Genomic DNA, 21763 nt, shown 5'->3' with positions numbered 1-21763 from the left:
ATCACTCTGACAAGGTGGACTATTGATGTTTGAACATAGGGGACAAATAGAAGCGTAAAGGACACCATGCTATACATGGTTTGTAGAAATGACACTTTTTAAGAAAAGAGTACCACCTCCTGGCCAAAGATAAGAATAGCTCCTCTGTGGCCTGTTTAAACTCTCCCTCATATTCCAGATCAGCACAGACACTGGACTCATTTAAGACTGGGCTGAAAACCTTTTTATTCAGGAAGGCGTTTTGGACTTTGCGTTGAATCAATGTCAGCTATTTCTCTTTTTATTGAAGTTTGTTTTAACTATATTTGTAATACGGTATTGTACTCTGTGCTTCTTTTGAGTAAAAAGTGCGTTACAAATTAATTAATTATTATTATTATTAAATACGTATATGTAGACAAGGGTCGACGTGGCGCAGGGGTAGAGAGGGTACGCTGGGAACCGCAAGGTTGACGATTCGAACCCCGGCTGCTCCATGTCCCATGTCGAAGTGTCCCTGAGCAAGACACCTAACCCCTAATTGCTCCCCGGGCAAAATGTAACGTAAGTCGCTTTGGATAAAAGCGTCAGCTAAATGACCTGTAATGTAATGTATGGACATGATGCTAAGGCTGATCTTGCCCCATTCAGCCTGAAGACGTTGGCCAATGGAGGGACCCGCTTCTTTTTTTTTTATTACTGTTTGTCTTTTATGTTTGTATTATCCTGGTTCTCAGAAGGCTCCACTAATAGATGGCTGTAATGCACAACAGTTTCCACCCGCTATTAAATAAAAGGAGAAAGAAAGAGAAGGGCGAGATCAGGATTTGGGTGCTTTTGACAGTGTGGAACTGACGGTGGAAGAAACGGTAGGCGAGTGGTCTACTTGACAGTTTGTTGCACATGTTTCTGTCACCCTGGATTTCTGTTTAAAGAAGTGGGGTCGGCGGATACATTGGTCTGTGACTGAACTAAGGATGCCAGTGAAGGAGATAGTGAGCATTGAAATCCATATCCTCTGGAATCCTGATTCTGTAACTAATTGAGTGGCACAGCAGTGGTGTTCGAGCTAAAAGATAACATTTGCTATATTACAGTTGCTAACAGCTCACCAGCCTGTTTCCTCTTCCCAGGGTCTTCGCCCAAAATAGTTTTGCATGGACTAGAGCAGAAGTACCAACCTATATTTACAATTGACTATATTTATAGGGATTGTAAATATTTGTAAAGAAATGATGATTTTTTGGGTTTGGGAAAATTCTATAAATGTTTAGTGTGTATATACCGTATGTTGCCATGTGCATAAGCGCCTTATTGTAAGTCGCTTTGGATAAAAGCATCAGCTAAATGACATGTAATAACGTAATAATGTAATGGTGTGACTGGGCTAATTGGAGTCAGGTGGGTATATAATGAGCTCAGTCTGTTTTAATACTCAACACCGACAAGGAGGTGGATTGTTGAGAATGAGGGGTTCAAAGTAATTAAGAGATTTAAAGAAGGAAATGATCTAAGGAAGGTGGGACGGGCGGTGCTGACTTGCGAGTCGAAGGAGGAAGTTGGTGAAATTTGAATGGCAAAGGGGATGAAGAAGGGCGGATTGTTGATCAGGTGTAGAGATGAGGAGAGAAGAGAGAAGGCAATGAAGCAGAAAGTGTGCAACATGGTACATGAGAAAGCAAATAAGACTAGTGATGGACCCTCTGTCATGGGCCTTTACGGTATCTCAATGGCGGAAAGGGTGTAGAATTTAAGAAAACGCATTAAAAGGTGAAAAAATATTTGAATTAGACATTCACCAAGAAAATGAGCGGGAGAGATAAGTTGAAGGTAGGAGAGTGGGGGGAGGGGGCATATATTATGAAAAGAACCATCTCAGTAGTCTAATGAACATCTTAATATTGTGATATATATTTCATGGCTGTGGTAGTTAATTGCGTATTTCAAGCAATAGGGGCTCTGAGAAGATTTTAAAAAATAGTACAGTGCAACCTCTAAAAAATCAGAGGTTGAACAAATAATCATGTTCACATGTTCTGCAGTGGAATGCAAGGAGACTGTAGTCCATTAAAGGATTACTCAATGGTTTAGATTTTTAGAATATAAACCGGAATGAATGTACACAGAATGTACACAGAATTTTAGGTCAAAATATCAAAGTGGATTTAGTAAAGGAAGGGAAACAATGGAATAAGTAGGTATTGGTAGTGTACACTAACTTTATTACGTACACCTGTTGAGTTGCTTGTTAAAAAAAAAAATTGCTAATCAGCCAATCACATGGCTCAACTCAATGCATTTAGGCATGTAGACGTGGTGAAGACAACTTGCAAGTTCAAAGTGCTGTTATCGGGCATTGGAATAGGAAAGAAAGCGGATTTAAGTGACTGGACGTTGGTTGTTGGTGGAGTATCACAAACTGCTGATCTACTGGGATTTCACAGTCGTCTCTAGGGTTTACACAGAATGATCCCCAAAATATACGAAAATGCATTGTTGATGTGCGAGGTCAGAGGAGATCAAATAACCACTTGCTACAACCAAGCGATGCAGAATACCATCTCTGAACACTCACAACGAAGGTGGACTACAGCAACGGAAGCGAGCGTATCAACAGTCTAGTCCAGTGGGCCCCAACCTGGTTTACCTCACGGACCGTTTCCATGTCAGACAATATTTCGTGGACCGGTCAAGGTCCGGCGGAATAACGGGAGGTGTGGTAGTCGTTGCGGGCGGAACGACCGACGGGGGGGGTGTAGAAGTCGCGCGCTCTGTGTTCGCTGGTGGGTGAAACTGTAAACGGTAAGAGGACGATTGTAAACGTGAAGAAAAACGCCTGGTGACGCGTGGGGAATATGTCAGAGGGACGAGCGCACATAAAAGCCGGTCAATTTTCAAAATAAAACATTTTTCAGAAAAAAAAATATCTATATATATATATATATATATATATAATTTTTTTTTATATATATATTTTTTTCTGTGGTGCGGCCCGGTACCAAATGGCCCACGGACTGGTAGCAGTCTGCGGCCCGGTGGTTGGGGACCACTGGTCTAGTCCACAAAGCGGAGTAGTTAATGGCGCTAATGCAACCTAAAGGCGTTTGCCAACCACCATTAACAGCAACAGAAGAAGAGCCACCTCTAGCCAATCAAAAGCGTAGTAGGGCGGGTCATCATACGTCATTGAAGGAATTTAATTTATTTCCGGTCAACGTTACTGGGACAACGCTGTTTTCTGGTCAATTATCTAAATCAAGTAGTAAAATATCAATTGAATGGTCTGATCTATTAGGTTTCAACGGATCTACCGTAACGTTAAAAAATCATGGATATCCCCAATGCCCCCGAAGGTGAGCAGTAACGTCACGTAACGCTAAGTTAGCGTCAGCTAACCGTACGTTGTACAATTGTCATCGTACGCTAGCTAGCTACCATGCTACCCTAGCTAACGTTATTCAACAAAATACATTACTCCTGCATGTAACTTAACCTTTCGGCCAACTCCGTAACACCAGTAGCCGCATGTGAACATACCGACGTTATGCGTGTGTGTGTGTGTGTGTGTGAGACGGTTCCCGGTGCTTAAATAAACCAGCGCAGCATGCACAATGATAGACGTTAGCATTGTAGCGCAATAGCTAACCGCAACGCTAAACGTCGTTATCGGTAACTGGAACGTTAGTTCTTAAATTTAACATTCGCCTACTTTCACAGCTGAATTGATTACATTTATTTTACATTTAAGTTTACTGGTACCCCCCTCTTCCTCTTAAAGCGTTAATTTGTTAATGTAACGTTATGGGCCGAGGGTAGCGCGGACTAAGACTCATGGACGTAGAACATTAGTGTGGACTTAATGAGGATGCTCCCTTCTCAAACGCGGGTCCTCCACCCGTTTCAGTGTGTCTCCTCAGGCTCCCGAGCCTCCAGCTCTTTGTGTCCCTCAGACTCGCGGCCCTCCACCTGTTTTAGTTTTGGCAGCTCTGTTGGATTCTTGTACACTTAAATGTGGGCATCCACAGCACATATTGCAACTGACATGTCCATCTCTTGTTGATAAACAGAGCTTGCGCCTCTTTGGTTTTTCTGTGAGATTAGTACTCATTGAAACTCCTTCTTACTATGCGAGTGTACAAATATTTTCTTGTTTTCCAAGGCAAACGAAGAGGATGCTGAGGCCTCAAGCAATATGTCCCTTTTCACAGCTTCGATTGAGATTTGAACCGTTTTCAGTTATATTTGTGAAGTTAGACTTTGCTTCATATTAATTATAAAAATGTTTTTTATATTCAGCTGGGGCCTCATTTATAAAACCTTGCGTAGGATTTGCGCCAGAAGTGGCATACGGATGAAACGTAGGACGTGCGTACGCACAGAAATATTCAGACTTCTAAAACTGTGTGCACGCACATCCTACGCAGTTTTCCCTTAATAAATCACAATCACTTCTAAATGCAGCGCAGCTTTCGCGGCTTCGTGTCACGCCCATAGTTGCCCATATATAGTCTGTGGAACGCCCACAAATTAATATTCGATTGCGAAATCATGACAAACACTGAGAGGAAAACGAAGAAACGTAACTTCACTCAGTGTCAAGTCGAAGTGATCATTGGCGAGGTGGAAAGGAGAAGTAAAATGCTTTTTGCAGAGCAGCGCTGCAACCTCACAACCTCGGACCGTGGCCGAAATAAAGAAAAAATGGTCTGACATCAAAGTGGATGCAAAAAAGCGTTTAGCGCGCCATCGCCAAAGTTTGTCTGCCATGGGTCGAGAAAGGGGACACCAGAGCTGTCCCCTTTTGATGAGCGACTGGCGGCAATGATTGGGGATCGGGGACCGGGTCTGGGCCAACACAGCCATCGGCGTCAGGGGGGTCGAGGCACGTTTGGATCAGCCATTTCGCGCATTGTGATGGCATCATGACATTTTATTACCGTCCGTTTGATTGCATCTGACAAGCAACAGCTGTGTTTTGAGGATGAATTTTATAACATGCCGATATTATTTCAGAACATATTTCACTTTTCTTTTTGAAGAATTTGTATTTGTTTGTTTTACGCTGCAGATCGATCAAACGGGTGTTTGTGTTATGAGAGGCAGTATTGGCATTTCATTTACACACGTCTAGTTTTACACTTTCACATACGTTTGCGTGTTTCTTGCATTTGCCGACGGTTCTCATTTCACCCGCTTTTGTGCGTACGCATGGGTCTGAGCTTGCGTGAAGGACCGCACATTTTTCCATCAAGTTTGCTTTTTATAAATACCAATTATTGCGTAGAGAGCGGCGTACGCCTTCTTTTGTGCGTACGCAATGTTTATAAATGAGGCCTCTGGTGTCTAAAACAAGCAATGAGTTATTCCATAATAGGACATTTATGACTTTTTAATCTTATTCAGATTGGTACAAAACAACAGTATGTTTTCAGAGAAGCATGAATTATCGACATTACCTGCTGCGTTTTGGATGTTTTCTCTTGTCCCAGCTGCTTGAGCTCTTATCTTTTTTTGCCGCCTCTTTTTTCCTGGTGCAGATCAAGAACTGAGGAATGTCATTGACAAGCTGGCCCAGTTTGTCGCTCGGAACGGGCCAGAGTTTGAAAAGATGACAATGGAGAAGCAGAAGGACAACCCTAAGTTCTCCTTCCTCTTTGGGGGAGACTACTTCAGCTACTACAAGTGCAAGCTGGCTCTGGAGCACCAACGACGTATGTAGTGACAAGGACAGTCGACCATAAAACCCTAATTTACACATAGATCTGTTTGCGATGTTGTAATGTTTGGTGATGTATGCTATTCCTTCAGGAAATTAATTAAAATACGCAACTGAATGGAAATGATGCTGTGATTTACAGTGTAGTAAATCACTCGGCGCTAATAAAATACTTCTGTGGGAAATAAGTATTTGATAAAAACAAGACGCTTCCTTCATCTTCTGGGCCCTATCTCTATTTGAAAGCAGAGTTGGGATTGATTGAACTGTGCCTCTTATTGGGAGTGCTCTTTGTAACTCACTAATGCGAAGGAACAGTAACTGTGAATAAGTACACTGTTTCTGTGAGTTAACAACTTGATACATATATTTGATTTCATACATCTGCAGATAAAAATCGTCAAACTTTGTCCCACTGTGATGCTTAAAGTAAACCGTAATTGTTGGATCAGTGCAATCTGGCTTTTGTCCGCCTGTTTCTACTGGCACCTTATTGTGTCAGTCATGTGATACCACTAAAATGCATTACTGTATTACCATTTCCTTTTCTTCACTTAGATCCTTCTGCCCATGATGGGGAGGAGTATAACTCTGAAGGTATTTATTGGGAACCAGATTTGTCCGCATCAAATTCAATTTACACTTGGAAGGCTTGGAAGTATCTATCTATCTTCCGAGAAGAAAAAAAACTAAACTGTTAGGTTTTTTTCTTCTCGGAAGATAGATAGATAGATAGATAGATGGAAGGCTTGGAAGTATCTATCTATCTTCCGAGAAGAAAAAAAACTAAACTAGCAGTTTAGTTTTTTTTTTTATGAGTTTGTGAACAATTTTTTAGAAGTTTTACTGATGATATCACTTTCTGTACTAATGCTGTATGTTGATTAGACAAAGAAGAGACTAAAGGCTGGTTATCAACTGTCTGCTCGTGCTCTCGTTCGTATAAAGGGGCGGAGTTTGCAGCATCTGACCATTCACAGACGTGGAATCGTATAAGGACCAATGTGTAGACATTAAAGCCGTGATTCAGGCTGTCCAGTTTACACAGACAGAGTCAGGAAGGACTGATGCTTATATGAGCAAAGCTATAATATCACAGCATCATCTGTGTATTCTATTAAATCGGCGTGCTTCAGGAACGACCCTGGGCGCTAATAACATACTTCTGTGGGAAATAAGTATTTGATCCCCTAAGAAAACATGCCTCAGTACTTGGTGGAGCAGAGAGGTCAGCCCTTTCTTGTAGTTGGTCAGCAGTCTTGCTTCGCTTGGCAAGTGTCCGCTCCCTTCAAAAACGTTTTATGGGATTAAGGTCTGGCGACTGGCTAGGCCACTCCATGGCCTTAATGTGCTTCTTCCTGTGTTACTCCTTCGTTGTGTTGTGGATTCATTTATTCATAGTTTCAACTATCGTTAGTTATTATCCAATTATTCTCTAACTCACTGACTATATCTAAATGACTCGAGATGAGGACCCACACTTTTCAGTTAACTTAACACACACCCATTGAGCACACTGGAGATCTGGATTCTTCCGTTCACAGAGGTTTATTGGCACACTCAAATAAACTAAGCTCTTTCCGGAGAGACTCTAACGAGGTGATGATACAACACATTAGTTTATACATTTCTTTGACCGTTGGATTCCAATGCTAACTGCGTAACTCTCCTCCTGTTTTTGTCGTCCAACTATTCTTCTCCTTGTCCTTCACCAGCCCCCTCTATCTGGTATGTTGATGCTAGAGTAACTGGCTCAAGTCTGGTCGGCTGATACGGGGTATCTTGGCAGTATGTCGTGGGTCATTGTGGTGCTGGAAGACCCATCCACGACCCCTTTACAGTGTGCCGGCTGAAGGAAGGAGGTTGTCTCTCAGCCTTTCACGGTGCATGGCCCTGTCCATTCCACCCTTGAGTTGGTGTCCTCACAGCAGAGCGACGCCCCCAGGACGACGTTCCACCTCCAAGCCCCACGTTGGAGATGGTGTTTTTAGGGTTATAGTCAGATTTCTCTTCCACCAAACAGGGCGAGAATGGGCAAACTGGTTGTAGAGATAGAAAGGCAACTAACTCAAATAACCACTCGTTACAAGCAAGGAATGCAGAAGACATCTGAAAGCACAACATGTTAAAGAATTAAGACAGTTCTGAAGGCAAAGGGGGGTCCAAGCTTTTACTAGTAAGGTGTACCTTAGTGTGTGTGTGCTACCTTAGAGCCTCTGATCTTTTTGATTGAGGTTGGAACATATGTCCTTACAGCACTTTGGCGCCTTCCCTCGACGCCTTGACCTCTGTAGTGTTATGTTGGCGCTGATTGCATATCATTTAAATTATTTTCACTTATATTTGAGATGTTTAATCAGGTTGCTGTGTATAAGCCAAAACCTCTTATTAGAACTTTTTGAGGTCACTTACATTGAAATATTTTTGTGTATATGAAGTACTTTTAATGGAAATGTGATATTTCCTGTTTCTTTTGTTGCAGAAATGTACATCCCAGGCACCAAAGACGTGGTTGATATCCCTCCTCCCACGCTGCCCATGATTCCTCAGCCCGCAGTGCCGTCTCTTGATGAGCTCATCCAACATAGCCAATGGAACCTGCAGCAGCAGGAGCAGCACCTGCACACACTCCGACAGGTACAGATAGAGCGTTAGCAGCCAGAACCCTAAAACTACCCCCACCTTCAGACTTTCTGGGGGGTGGAGGGGGCACCCCACCAATATAATGCTAGAGAAAACTCTCTCTCTCTGTGTGTGTGTGTGTGTGTGTGTGTGTGTGTGTGTGTGTGTGTGTGTGTGTGTGTGTGTGTGTGTGTGTGTGTGTGTGTGTGTGTGTGTGTGTGTGTGTGTGTGTGTGTGGCGATGAACCGTGACTTTATTTGTGTTCTTAGTTTCTAATGTTTTGGTGTAATTATGTTGCTGCAGTGAGCATCTCATCTGCACTCTTTCAGGCTGAACTCCTCCAACTACACACAAACTTATTTCTAACGCAGTATTGATCAGAGTAAATTGGAGTAGTAGCTTGGAGAGGACGGAGGGTTTTTTAGTTGGTTCAATCTGAAACTACATATTACTAAATCCTTCAGAGCGTTCTAAGTGAGGGAATAAGGGAACGATGTTCGCTCTTAACCTAATAAAACTACCTAGGTACCTATTCATATATTATTTCCTTCTGTACGAGTATTACTGTTCTTAATGACTCGCCTGTAATCTATTTCAAAATGACATTATACCACTTGAAAATACCAGGGGATACAGACCAACAAATATAAGAAATATGAACTGCGTAGTCTGTCTGTATTAGGTACAGGTCACTTTGTTATTAACTGTTGAAACTAATTAGAAATGAACCCTCGAGGCCAGGGGTCTCAAGCTCAATTCAGGTGCGAGCCAGATGCAGCCCACCTCGACCGAACCATTATGGTTGACGGGGGGGTGGCGAATGGCGAACGGTACGGTCGACAGGGGGGGGGTGTAGGTAAAATTAAAGGTGTAAGTGGCACTTGTGTTCTGTTCGCGGGCCGTACTAACATTAAACTTTCATATTACGGTGGGGGCCACAAAATATCGTCCCGAGTGCCGCAATTGGCCCGAGGGCCGCGAGTTTGAGACCCCTGTTCAAGGCTAATTAGTGATTAGGGGCGAATTAGGGACTACACAGAATTAATTGAATGAAACATTTTGTGGTCAATGGCCCTGGCTCTACCTCCTGGGCCACCGCTGGTCTTCCTTTACCATTGGTTCCAACCAGTCAGCTCCCATTCCCCTTGAAGACGTGCAGTGGCAGACTGTGGAAGAGTGGTTGACTTTTCTGATGCTTTTATCTTTCTAATAAAGGAACAAGTGAGTGCAGCCATAGCTCTGGCTATGGAGCAGCGGACTCAGAAAATGCTGCTAGAAACTCAACTGGACATCACAGAGTTGGACAACCTGCTGCAGCCTATCATAGACACCTGCACCAAAGACGCCATCTCTGTAAGCCGGCCCTTGAGACTCTTTTAAGGACGCTTATGTTCGTACATCCCTAAAATATTGATGGCTCACTCATGTTTGTCTTCCGGTCAGGCGGGTAAGAACTGGATGTTCAACAACGCCAAGACTCCACACCACTGTGAACTGATGACATCACATCTTCGCAACCGCATCACTGCGGATGGAGCGCATTTTGAGCTCCGCCTACATCTCATCTATTTAACCAATGACGTTCTCCATCACTGGTACGCAAACCAAAATATGTTCACATGGACTATTCTATAACCCACCTTAACATAATACAACAGTATTAAGACGACTTTAGACCAGCATACGTTTTGGTTATTAAGTACCAATTGCAGATTAACTTTTTTTAAGTTGATTCCACTCAGTGGAATGTGTATATTTTGTGAACACAACATACACTCAAAGTGTTAGAATCAAACAAACATTTACAAAATGAAACATGCAAGATCAATTGTGAAAAAATTGAATTGGGAGGTTTGCTGAACTTCTGAGACACACACACACACACACACACACACACACACACACTTCAATGTGACCGGTCGGCCTCTAAAGCTGAGAAGTGCATCTCCAACCAGTAAAGCCTCGGCCCAATAATAAAACCCATCCTGAATAATGAGGCTCACTTGGGCATTAAAAAGCGATTGGATATATTCCTCTCTAATGTGCGTCCACGTGTGTGTTCACAGCCAGCGGAAGCAGCAGAAGGATCTGTTGGCCGCTCTGCAGAATGTTGTGGTTCCCATCTACTGCACTAGCTTTCTGGCAGTGGAGGAGGAGAAACAGCAGAAGATTACCAGGGTGAGCACTTTAAATAGTTTTATTAACATCATGGAACACTCTTATTCTCCGAATAATTAGGATCTATCAATTCTGCAAACGTGGGTGGGATACTTACTGAAGCTGCTGTGCCTTCCCAGTTGCTGCAGCTGTGGGAGAAGAATGGCTATTTTGACGAGCAGACCATTCAGCAGCTCCAGAATCCAGCCCTGGGCCTCGGGCAGTACCAAGTAAGTACATGAACTAATCATGCCTTTTCATACAAGTTCAAAAGTATCTCACACAATTTGACGGTCAACCTAGAAAATAAAGTATTTGATGAATTTGTTAGGGCGGCACGGTGGCGTGGTAGTTAGCACTGTCGCCTCACAGCAAGAAGGTCCTGGGTTTGACTCCGCCCAGTGGCCTTTCTGTGTGGAGTCTGCATGTTCTCCCCGTGTCTGCGTGGGTTCTCTACGGGTTCTCCGGCTTCCTCCCACAGTCCAAAGACATGGGCCGACCGAGACGCACACGCACCATTCACTCAAACACCTTCAGGAGAGTCACCAGTTAGCCCCCAGGCAGCACAAAGACAACCCACGCAGAAAGCTTGCTGGGGGGGGGTTTGAACCCAGGACCTTTTTCTGTGTGGAGTCATGATTTTGTTTCACTGATTAAGTGTCAGATAACGTCCCTCTCTCAGGCGTCTCTGATTACGGAGTATGCTGTGGCAGTGCAACCCATCCAACTGGCCTTCCAGCAGCAGATCCAGGCTCTGAAATCCCAGCACGAGGAGTTTGTTGCCAGCCTGAAGCAGCAGCCGCTTTCTGCCTCGGCAGCTCAGCTCGCTCCCCGAGCTGAGCTTGAAAAGGCCCCGCCGCTGAGCACCAAAGCTGGTGAGAACAGGCACACACTGAAGGCTTGGTGCATAAATGCAATTATTGTTGCAGAAAAACCCAAATGCTTGGGATTCTATAAACTGCGTAAAATACAAGTTAGGTCTTACTCAACATTTTTGTGGAAAGAAGTTTCAAATCTTGTTACGGTTTTGTTGGTCTGTAATCTGCTCTACAATGTATGTTTGCTCTGCATTATGTTGTTGTGGTTGCAGGTGGTGTGAAGCCTCCCATGGCTGTACTTCCTCCAGGAGAGTTTGATGGGGCTTCATCCAGACCACAGGACACCAGTGGGCCTTCCGATATCACCAATAACAAGCCTGGGTGGTACGACACTCAGCACCTGGGCCCCTGGAACCCCAACCAACCGGTAAACTATATTTACAAGTGTTTGCGCAGTGAACTTTTTAAATGGAACATTATTTCAGTAGAAACACGCATTCCTCCAATCAGGTCTATGCGCTATACCATTTGCTTTTGATGACAATTCATTTTACAAGCTTTAGAGTACAGAAGCGTTACAGTGTCTGAGTAGCTGCTGTCAGCACGTTCTGCCAAAGGTTAAAGTGAACAGCAGTCAGCTGCAGCTTTGGTTCCTATCCTAGTTTACTGTAACGCCTGCATTCCACCTTGTGCACTCATGTAGCCACAGTGGTGGGTGGTGGTACTGTGACAAGACGTCGTGGGTCCCACCTTCCTGTGACGGTATATCACAATGTACAGGCCCTTCTCTTATTCGCTTATTTTTCCCTAGCCTCCTTTTGACCCAAACCAGCCACCCCCCCCCTGCCCTCCTTGGACCAGCCACGAGGGAATGTGGAATGAGCAGAGAGAACCAGGAAATTGGAGTGGAGGTCCACCCAGAGAAAGCGGCCCCTGGAGCGGCCCTGGGGGCCCTGACCAAGGTCCTCCATCTTGGAATTCATATGACCAGCAGCCGCCATGGGGGAACCAGCCTGACCAGCCCCCATGGGGCCAGAGGGAGCCTCAGTTTCCTCCACGCATCCAGGTATGTTCTAGATGGACTAGCTTTGCTTTTATTTCTTTAATTTGATTTCTTTATTGCATTATTACTCTACGTTTATAATTATTTTCCCTTGCTGCCCTGTGTCCCACCTGCTTTTCTACAGAGACCTCCTCATTTCAGAGGGCCCTTCCCTCCACACCAGCAGCCACCTCCTTTCAACCAGCCCCCACCACCACCACCACCACCACCACCACACAGTTTTGGACGCTTTCCACCCCGCTTTATGCAGGACGACTTTCCTCCGCGACACCACTATGACAGGCCGCCGTACACCCCGCACCGCTTCGACTATGCTCAGGGAGATTACCCTGCAGGTGAGTCCCGAGGCAGCGAGTGATTGACAGCCACTCATTTTTTCACCTGTTGTATTTATTTACTCCTCTCGTGTATTCCATTTGCCAGACATGCCAGGTCCCCCCCACCACCATCCCACTCAACGGCTGCCTCCCCCTAGTATGGCAGCTGAGCATCCTCCGTGGGGTGGAGGCCAGCACCCAGATTTTGGCCCACCCCCACACGGCTTCAATGGCCATTCCCCCCAAGTGCGTCATCGTCAGCAGCCAGTGCAAGACGACCCCAGCCTGGTGCCCAACGTACCCTACTTCGACCTGCCGGCTGGCCTCATGGCTCCACTAGTCAAAGTACGTCCCATAATTCGGACACGATGATCATGTTGATGATTCTTTTTTATGACACAATAATAAACAAATCGGCAATTACATATGCACATACTCTGCACTTTTTGCTATTTTGCACTTCTGGTTGGATGTTGAACTGCATTTTGTTGCCTCAGTACTTGTACCCTGTGCAATGACAATAAAGTTGAATAATCTAATCAAAGAGTTTTAGAATTGGACTCTAACCTGCATGTTTCCTCTTTGTGTCTTGCTCAGCTGGAGGACTGTGACTATAAACCGCTGGACCCCAAAGACATCCGGCTGCCCCCCCCCATGCCGCCTAGTGATCGGCTGCTAGCCGCTGTGGAAGCTTTCTACAGCCCTCCATCCCATGATCGGCCTAGGAACAGGTACACACACACACACACACACACACACACACACACAAGTAAACTCTCAGCAAGACAAATCAGACAGAATTTAAAATTACATTACATTCAAAAATACTAATTGTACCACCCCTTTAACTGCCTTTTGAAATAAAGATCATTCTTAACCTCCATTTACAGAACCCAGTTTGCCGCAGAGTTTTAGATGTATCAGCAGGTTTGACTTTAAGCACTGTGACATTACCTATGAAGTAGCCCTCTTCCTTCTTAATAATACATGGCCTCCAGCTGCGTAGTGTCAGTGTTGAAGAGCTGCTCTCTACCCCCTGCTAGAGATCTGACCGCAGGGGAGCCCCTTCTTCAGAGGCGTCACTTTGACATTCATAACCAGTAAAAAGTTCTCTTTCCAGCAATGGCCCAGCACACCCCTCGGGGTCGCCTTCTCAGTAATGATGATCAGCATGTGACTATTTTAATTCATCAGGAAATCAATTTTGATCAAAGTCAAAGGCAGGATTGACAATTCTCTTCCTCATTGGTATTCGCCGCACATTAGCCCATTACGATACAGCGTAGCCTAGCTGACCTGCAGCTGTGCTTTTGAAAAAGCCCTTTTCTGATGCAAATAGACAGCGTGCATCTGGCTAAACCTTGGAGGACGGGTTTCAACAAAATACCTGGAGCAGAGAGGAGTCACATGCTCCCGCTTTTCAGTAATTTCAATTTTAACGGCATGCTTGTTGTCATTGACATGTTAGCAGTGGTACCAACCAGTAGTGGTGGGGATCTCTCAGCACATCTCCATTCAGAGTGCTACGATGCAATTATGAGTAATGATGCATCATTTTGACTATTTTGCACTGCACATACTCTTTATTAAAACAGATGACATTATTCCTTATTTCTTACAAAATAAACGAGGATTTAGAGTTCCAACATTGCAAAGAGAACGAGCAGAACACTGTGGTGGAGCAGCAGCTTGGTAGTAACAACACAGCGTTGAGCTGTGGTACACCTGTACCTGCTCTCGTCAGGTGCTCCATGGCTGTAGCTCTGGTTTGGCTGTAGACTCTTGCTGTCCATGGAGATGTTGTATCTCGGTTCCCAAGTGTTGAAGTGATTCTCAACGACTGCCGAAGCGGGAACACGTAGCATGAAAAAGGTAATATGTACTTCATGATCCACTTCGGAAGGAGAAAAATGTTAGCTCCTCCAAGTGCATGGAGGAGATGGGTGTGCATCCACTTGGTTGTTTAATGTCTGAAACGGAGAAGATTGTAGTGTTGTGTACAATATGTTTTGAAGTCGTGGTATTTTTTGCTAACTTTGTTAATTAGCATAACACTGAGACTGAGCCGGTTCGTACAACTCCAAATGCACCTGATCACCTTGCAGGTCAATAAAATAGTACCATTACATTAGACAGTTGAGGTACAGTGTTAAAACATGTTTGAATCGAAGCTCCTCAGTCTGTTGCTCCAGTACTCTGACATGTGTCCGATCAGCTGTTTTTTACGTTGGGATTAGTAGCAGATCTGTTCAGCAGCTTCTGTGTCGTGCAGCTGTTTTCTGTTCGTAGTCTTCAGCGAGCTGTGTTTATTTCTCTTCCAGTGAAGGCTGGGAGCAGAACGGACTTTATGAGTTCTTCAGGGCCAAGATGAGAGCCCGGAGGAAAAAAGGACAGGAGAAACGCAACAGGTGAGCTTCACTTTGTATGTGTCTGTCCAAGCTTTCACGTTGCTATGGCAGTGTTCATCCTGTTCACAGCTCCACGAACCGTCCCCACTTGTTGTGGAATGAAATTGGAGCCCAGCTGACCCACAATGTGATGCTCTCTCCCCCACCTCCTTCCAGTGGTCACGGAGGCAGTCGGTCCAGCAGTCACTCCCGCAGCAGAGGGAGGTCCTCATCTCGCTCAAGCTCCCGCTCCTCAAAGTCCTCCAGGTCCCAGTCTCGATCATCCCGCTCCCACTCCCGCAGCCGGTCTCGCTCCTACTCCCGATCCAGGTCAACCAACACACATATTCCACATTTATACGAAACATAGCGTAGTGCTGCTTCCGCCATGAACCAAGCAGGGCTAATCAGAAAAATATTACACTCTACTACTCTGCACCTCACGCAGTTTTCTCAAGGATAGACTATATTTCAGAATGATAGACACAGGATCCGGAACTGCAATATAGGAACTCAAAATCCCTCTGATCACTCTCCAATATATTTAGTACTTCGGACGGAGATTGACTCCTCATTCCGGGCATACATGACCTTATACTCACAGCCAGAGCAGGAATCTAAAGCTATAGACCTACCCTCAATTGGAAAACATTAGAATGCCTACCTGACAGCACAGATTACCAATGAAGAACTAGATACTGTAATGAAAAGACAATAAGACACCACGAAGCGTTGGACTACCAGCAGAATGGTAGAATACCTTTTTAAGGAGGAACTGACTCCAGTACTCCTGAATTCCTTTAATTAGACACACGAGAAAATGTAAATTCCACCCTCCTGGAACGAAGCTAGCAAGGACAGAATGCTATGCCGCTCATACCGGCCAATTATGATCTTAAATCAGGACTACAAACTACTGATTCATAATTTCCAGGAGACTGGATTCTTTTATCCCTGATCTAATTTACCATCAAACTGGTTTTGTCCGGTGACGCCAAACTCAAGATAATAGTAGACGATCTTATCATATCATAGAAGATAGAAACGCCATGGTGATCAGTTTAGATGCAGAAAAGGCTTTTGACCGAGTCAATTGGGAATATCTGTGTTCGGTCTTAGAACGTTTCGTTTTTTTGCGATTAAATTTTGAGTATGCCCCGACCACTAGAATCACGATTAATGGACTTCTTACTGATCGCATAAAATTGGATCCACCCATCATGGATGCCCTTCCTCCCCAAACCCTTTTTGCACTCTACATAGAAGCCTTGGGACAAGTAATAAGAGAACGTATTTATTTAAATGGAATCCCGATAAACGATAAGGAACATAAAATAGTACTTTATGCTGATGATGTATTACTATACATCCAAGACCCAGATACCTGCCTCCTTAATCTTTTAGATCTCAGGATACAAGTTAAACATGCAAAAAAAATATTTGATTAAAACTCACCACCAATTATAAAACAAGGACTACCTGCCAATTGGTCTCTGAAGGCAATTAAATACTGTGGGATGTGGTTAACCCACGGCAAGAGTGATCTGTATAAAAAAAACTACGACATTGTAAACAAAAACATTTAAAGAAGATCTAAGTTACTGGTCAACACTTCTATTCCGTATAAGTGCAAAAATCGAAATCGCAAAGATGTACATTTTGCCTAGTTTACTATATCTGTTCATGGCATTACCCGTCAAAATCCCAACCAGCCAACTCAAGGACTGAGACCGACAAATATCTTAATATATTAATAAGGAGGGAGGCGGGATGTCTCTGCCTAACCTTAGAAGGGAAAAGAAAAAGAATGCAAAGGTTTTCCAATGCAGGCGATGATTGCAGACCATAAGTTAATGCTATTTCATAGAAATCATCTGAATCCCATTATTTTATTTATCCTATATACCTAGTTTGATTTTATACCTCAACTCAACCTATGGAACCAACTAAAGAAACTCCGATTTCAAACCAAACCGTATAGACGCTAGATTCAAGTACTGGATGAATAAAGGTAACACTGCTTACTGTACAATAATGAATAACAACATTTTCATATACTGAAGGGAAAATACAACTTTTTCAGATACTTACAGGTACGGCAGTACTTTTTAAAAGAAATGAATGAAAGGGGAATTAAAAAAAACGAATCAAATAATTAAATTAACAGTAGGTGTATACAAAGGAGGCTCCAAATCAGTGATTTCAAAGGTTTACCAGGCAATCGCGAGAGGTACAGTATACAATATATATTAAGGAGAGATGGGAGAAAAAATTAGCAGAAAATCAGCAATGGGAACTGTGCAACACTGTTTTCTACTTCCTTTTTTAGCTGGGTTCTAAAACTCTACTGGCAACGGATCTGTTCTTTTCATGTGGAAGATGACAGTACTATGGAAGATTTGGAAGAGCCTTTTCTATTTTTAAAATAAATGTGACTAGTCTAAGTTACTTTCACCAGAACCAGGACCAGAACCGTGTTCGCGTTTTTTATCTCCAGAAACCAAACTTACTTACCTAAGATAAGATAAACCAAACATGCTAGAGAAGATGTGGCGGGAAAAAGAGCAAACCACCATCATATATTTTGGGCCTGTCCCAAGATACAGGTATTCTGGGAAAATATTTGGAGAACTATGCAGCAGATCCTTGGGCACCGGATCCTATTCACATGCAAGTCATTCTATTTAGGCTATCTACCAGAAGAAATAACAGGAAATTATAGGTACCTCCTAAAAATACTAACAGTAGCAGCATAGAAAGCAATTACCCGTAAATGGTCACAACCCGACCCACCTTCTGTAGGAAACTGGGCTGAAATTTAACCTTTGATCAAAGTCTAAGAAAGGTTATGACAAGAACAGCGGCATAAAACTATAATCTGTCAGTTGGACAAAATATAAGATTGACCTGAATGACAATTGTTTGTGTGTTGCAAATATTTTGTCATGTGTGTATTTGTTTATTTTTGTGTAGCACAGGTAATGGTTTGTGTTTGGTGTGTTTTTCTCCCTGGCCTCTGCCAGGAGCATGACCCTTCTGTTTTTCTTTTTTTTGCATTTCTTTTCTTTCCCTTTCTTTTTTCCCCAAATGAAGTATTGTTTTCCCTTGATAAACCCCACCTTAATGAAAATGCAAAAACAAGTACAAAGCGGGACTGCTCCAGTAATCTACGTAACCTACCTTAATCAGGTCCAGGAGTGGATCCCGATCATCCCGGAGTCGGAGTCGCTCTCGCTCCAGATCCAGATCACGTTCACCCGCAAAGAGACGCCATGGCCCCAAAACCCAGAGTTCTTCTCCTGGGTAAGTACTTGCCGCTGATGTTTTCCTGAGGGAACATTTTCATGCCCACTGTAGTTCAGGTTACCACCTCTCCTGCTCTCTACAGTTCCACATCCGTGTCGGCTGCCGCTCCCTCCAAACCATCTGCAGACATTAGGCTCGGTGAAGAGAACAAGGGCCATCAGCTGCTCATGAAGATGGGTATGCTTTAGAATATTGGCAATGTTTGTGATCTGATGGTCTCCTGAAATGTAGGCATGTACATGTGAACCACATGCAGTATACAGTCATGGCTTGCTGTTGTTGTGTTGTTGTGCTCTAGGCTGGAGTGGTTCGGGGGGTTTGGGGGCCAAAGAACAGGGGATCCAGGACCCCATCAAAGGAGGAGACATCAGGGATAAGTGGGACCAATTTAAAGGTGTTGGGGTGTCACTGGACGACCCTTATGAGAACTATCGCAGGAACAAAAGCTACAACTTTGTCGCCCGGATGAAGGCACGAGAAGAAGGTACATATGATGGAATGCTGCTTACTCTTAACCGCCAAGATGAGCCATTTCAGTCATGGTGCTGGCCCAAAAAAAGACTGTACAAACCAAGTGACTTTCAGGACACAGTGTTGAGGAAACTAGATTTCTCTTAAGTACCCGTCACTTCGGTCGTAGGAGTCCTGTGCAGTTGGTTATTATCCAAACCCGCGTGTTCTTATAGAAGGCGTTCTTTTGTTCGTGCACTCTTCAATCGGACATCTTTTAAAAAAAATATTTTTATATCAAACTAGTTTCAGTGACAGTAGGAATCTCCAAGTAGGTTTTTTCCCCATCCTTTGCTCCCTTAATCCACTGCTATATGTAAAGTTATTTTATTATTCTTGTGTGCCACTTTCATGCATGAAAACACCCAGAAGCCCGATGTGCTGTTATTGGGCGTGAATTCTGCTCATTTACTCTGGTCTGTTAGATGAATACAGGGTTCGTACGGTCATGGAAAACCTGGAAAAGTCCTGGAATTTCAAAATGTCAGGCCTGGAAAAGTCCTGGAAAGAAATACAATCCTAAAAGTTTTGGAAAAGTCATGGAAATTTGTTATATTTCTATGGTCATGTGGTTCATTTAAGATTACGTTTGAAATCATTCATATGGTTTTAAAGAGACGCAGGACGCTCTGATACTCGCAGCGCAAATAATTTGCACTGCGACTGTGTAAACACGCCTTATCTGAAAAGTTCGGTAGCTCAGGAATCATCCAGTGTCAGGGAAGTGTAGATTTAACCGTGGTTGGCTACATATGGAAAAGTGCATCTCATGAGTTACGACAAAAAAAGAGTAAATGTGGAGGCGGAACATTATATATTTTAAACATGGGAGAGCGGCATTAACGACCTGTGCTAAAGGAAGCAGACATCACTGCGCCGCTGCTAGCGAAGCTACTACAGAAACCCCATCAGAGCGCGACTGCTAGCGAAGCCACCATGCCGAGCAGCACGTCTCTCTCTTCGGCCACCGGCGCTGTACGTGCGCTGCCCGTCTGCTAGCAGCAGTTCCAAGTTGTAAACAGAGGGCGTGGCGGCGTTGCTTCGGTGTTCTTTGTCATTGAGCCGTATTACGCTGCAGACACGTGACTTAATTTTCCTCCTCGAATGACAGGAGATCATTTGATTCATTTGATTAATACATACACTTCTGGCTCTTGCAGAGACTGTGTCTACTGTAAACAGTTCATGTATTGAACATGTATGTATTGTCCATAATTTGAAGTAAAATAATGGAAAACAAGTATTGTTTTAGGCACTGTTTAGGCACCGGTATGTTTTATAAGTATCGTTTTAGCACTGGTATCAGGAAAACCCCAAACGATACTCATCCATAGTGGATAATTGTATAATTATAACATCTTGAGACTGAATTGTATATGTACAATGTATACATTGTACATATACATGTATACACTGAGATTTCACATTTATTTGGATCATGGAAATTTTGTTTGAAGTCATGGAAAAGTTATGGAAAACCACTGGTCAAAATGTGTATGAACCCTGTGAATATGACTTGGCACACCCTCATGGGCCCGCCATATGAAAAAGTTAAGATAAATATTATACTATTTCACAAAAGTATGGTACTGGGCATCACATGAGTCCTTGTTTTGTGTTTCTGAATGAAGGACATCTTTATGTTAGAGTGGCTGTTGATGAGCTGTGACATCACCGTGCTCCTTGGATAACTGGATAGTCTTCTTTTCTTGACAGTCAATCGGGAACCCCAGGAGCCCCCCCCAACTGAGTGAAGTCATCAAAGTCCTCCTTCCCTGTTGCCGCCTGCACCTATGATCTGAATTTGAGTCCAGTGAAAGGCATCATCTCTCCTCAGAAGCGACTGCTGGAAGCGGTGAAGTGGTCTGGGCTGTCAGCAATAACACCATTTACACCACAGAACTCATCAGCCCACTCTGCAGCGATGGGTGAAAGACATGTTGCTTTTACATGACTGGTATGGAAGAGCATCAGACCTCTTACAATTTAAGCATTGAGAATATAAAGAAACCAAATGTTCTGAATATCAAGGCAGTGTTTTTGGACACGTGGACATTTTTATTCATATTTACATACAAATTATTTTCGGCCTAGATATTATTGGTTAAGAGTCCAGTTAGCGCTAATCAGAAAAATGTAATGCATCGAATTTGCCCTTCATGGTAATTTGTATAAAATACAAAAATGTGTTTGAGAAATGTTTGGTTTTCCTTCCAGAAACAATGCAGACTCACATTTACTTCTGTAGATATAACGAGTGTCTTTTTCTCCACAAACTTAACTAGTGACATGACGACCAAATAAACATCACTGACTCACAAACGTGCCCTTTTTTCTTTTTGGGGGGGAATTATATGTAAATATACAAAAGTCCACAGGTGGTAATTTCTTCTTTTGACATCCGATTAGAGAACACATTTATAATACGACGATACAGGCTTTGAATAAAAGTAAGAGAAAGCATCCGCATTAAAGTGATGTGTAAGCCAGACAAAGAAAACAAAAAGTCAAAATGATACCTATATGTCTAATAATTGACTTAAGTTAATTTATGATATAGATTATGATGCTTATTGAGTCATGACCTAATAGTAATGTCAACATTGACATTTATCCTTCCAAATACAAACCGTGACATTTCACAATTCCTTGGCTGCCTGTCTTTTGTCATTGTGTGGCTACATTTAATTCATCTGAAGATTCATACAAACATAAATCCCAATGGTTTGATCTGGGGTCAATAACAAAATGCACACTGAAGGATTCAAAAAATCAATATTGTGATGTATTGGGAAATGATTGTTTCCAAATCAATATCTAATGCAGATATATTTTGAGTTAATAAATGTAGAAATCCACATATTTGTATCTAAAATAATTTGAAATGT

The 21763-nt window shown here is 43.3% G+C and overlaps 1 protein-coding gene across 2 annotated transcripts; it reads left to right on the top strand.

Annotated features, from left to right (window-relative positions):
• The first annotated feature begins 3129 nt into the window (after nt 1-3129).
• Nucleotides 3130-21197, top strand: cherp (calcium homeostasis endoplasmic reticulum protein). Of its 2 annotated transcripts, XM_040184023.2 has the most exons (20): nt 3130-3332; nt 5517-5690; nt 6254-6292; nt 8178-8332; nt 9533-9670; nt 9761-9912; nt 10384-10495; nt 10615-10704; nt 11157-11349; nt 11565-11719; nt 12104-12358; nt 12480-12690; nt 12779-13017; nt 13270-13403; nt 14994-15080; nt 15237-15389; nt 18249-18362; nt 18448-18542; nt 18664-18849; nt 20592-21197. In XM_040184023.2, exons 1-20 carry the CDS (start codon nt 3308-3310, stop codon nt 20627-20629), a joined length of 2745 nt encoding a protein of 914 aa, XP_040039957.1. In that variant the 5' UTR covers nt 3130-3307; the 3' UTR covers nt 20630-21197. The 2 variants fall into 2 exon arrangements, with proteins under 2 accessions (XP_040039957.1, XP_040039958.1); XM_040184024.2 differs by lacking the exon at nt 6254-6292 and having other exon boundaries at nt 3142-3332.
• The last annotated feature ends 566 nt before the right edge of the window (nt 21198-21763 follow it).

This window comes from Gasterosteus aculeatus, chromosome 8, assembly GCF_964276395.1.
Source record: "Gasterosteus aculeatus chromosome 8, fGasAcu3.hap1.1, whole genome shotgun sequence".
Lineage (NCBI taxonomy): Eukaryota > Metazoa > Chordata > Actinopteri > Perciformes > Gasterosteidae > Gasterosteus > Gasterosteus aculeatus.
Note: the sequence above shows the minus strand (reverse complement) of the source record. Positions and strands in the feature narration are given on the sequence as shown.

Bases quoted from the DNA above. Each gene is read 5' to 3' on its own strand.
- cherp (XM_040184023.2), top strand. From the start codon at position 3,308: ATGGATATCCCCAATGCCCCCGAAG. The intron at 11,720-12,103 runs GTAAACTATATT...ATTTTTCCCTAG, and splicing joins CCTGGAACCCCAACCAACCG to CCTCCTTTTGACCCAAACCA. The intron at 15,390-18,248 runs GTCAACCAACAC...TACCTTAATCAG, and splicing joins CGCTCCTACTCCCGATCCAG to GTCCAGGAGTGGATCCCGAT.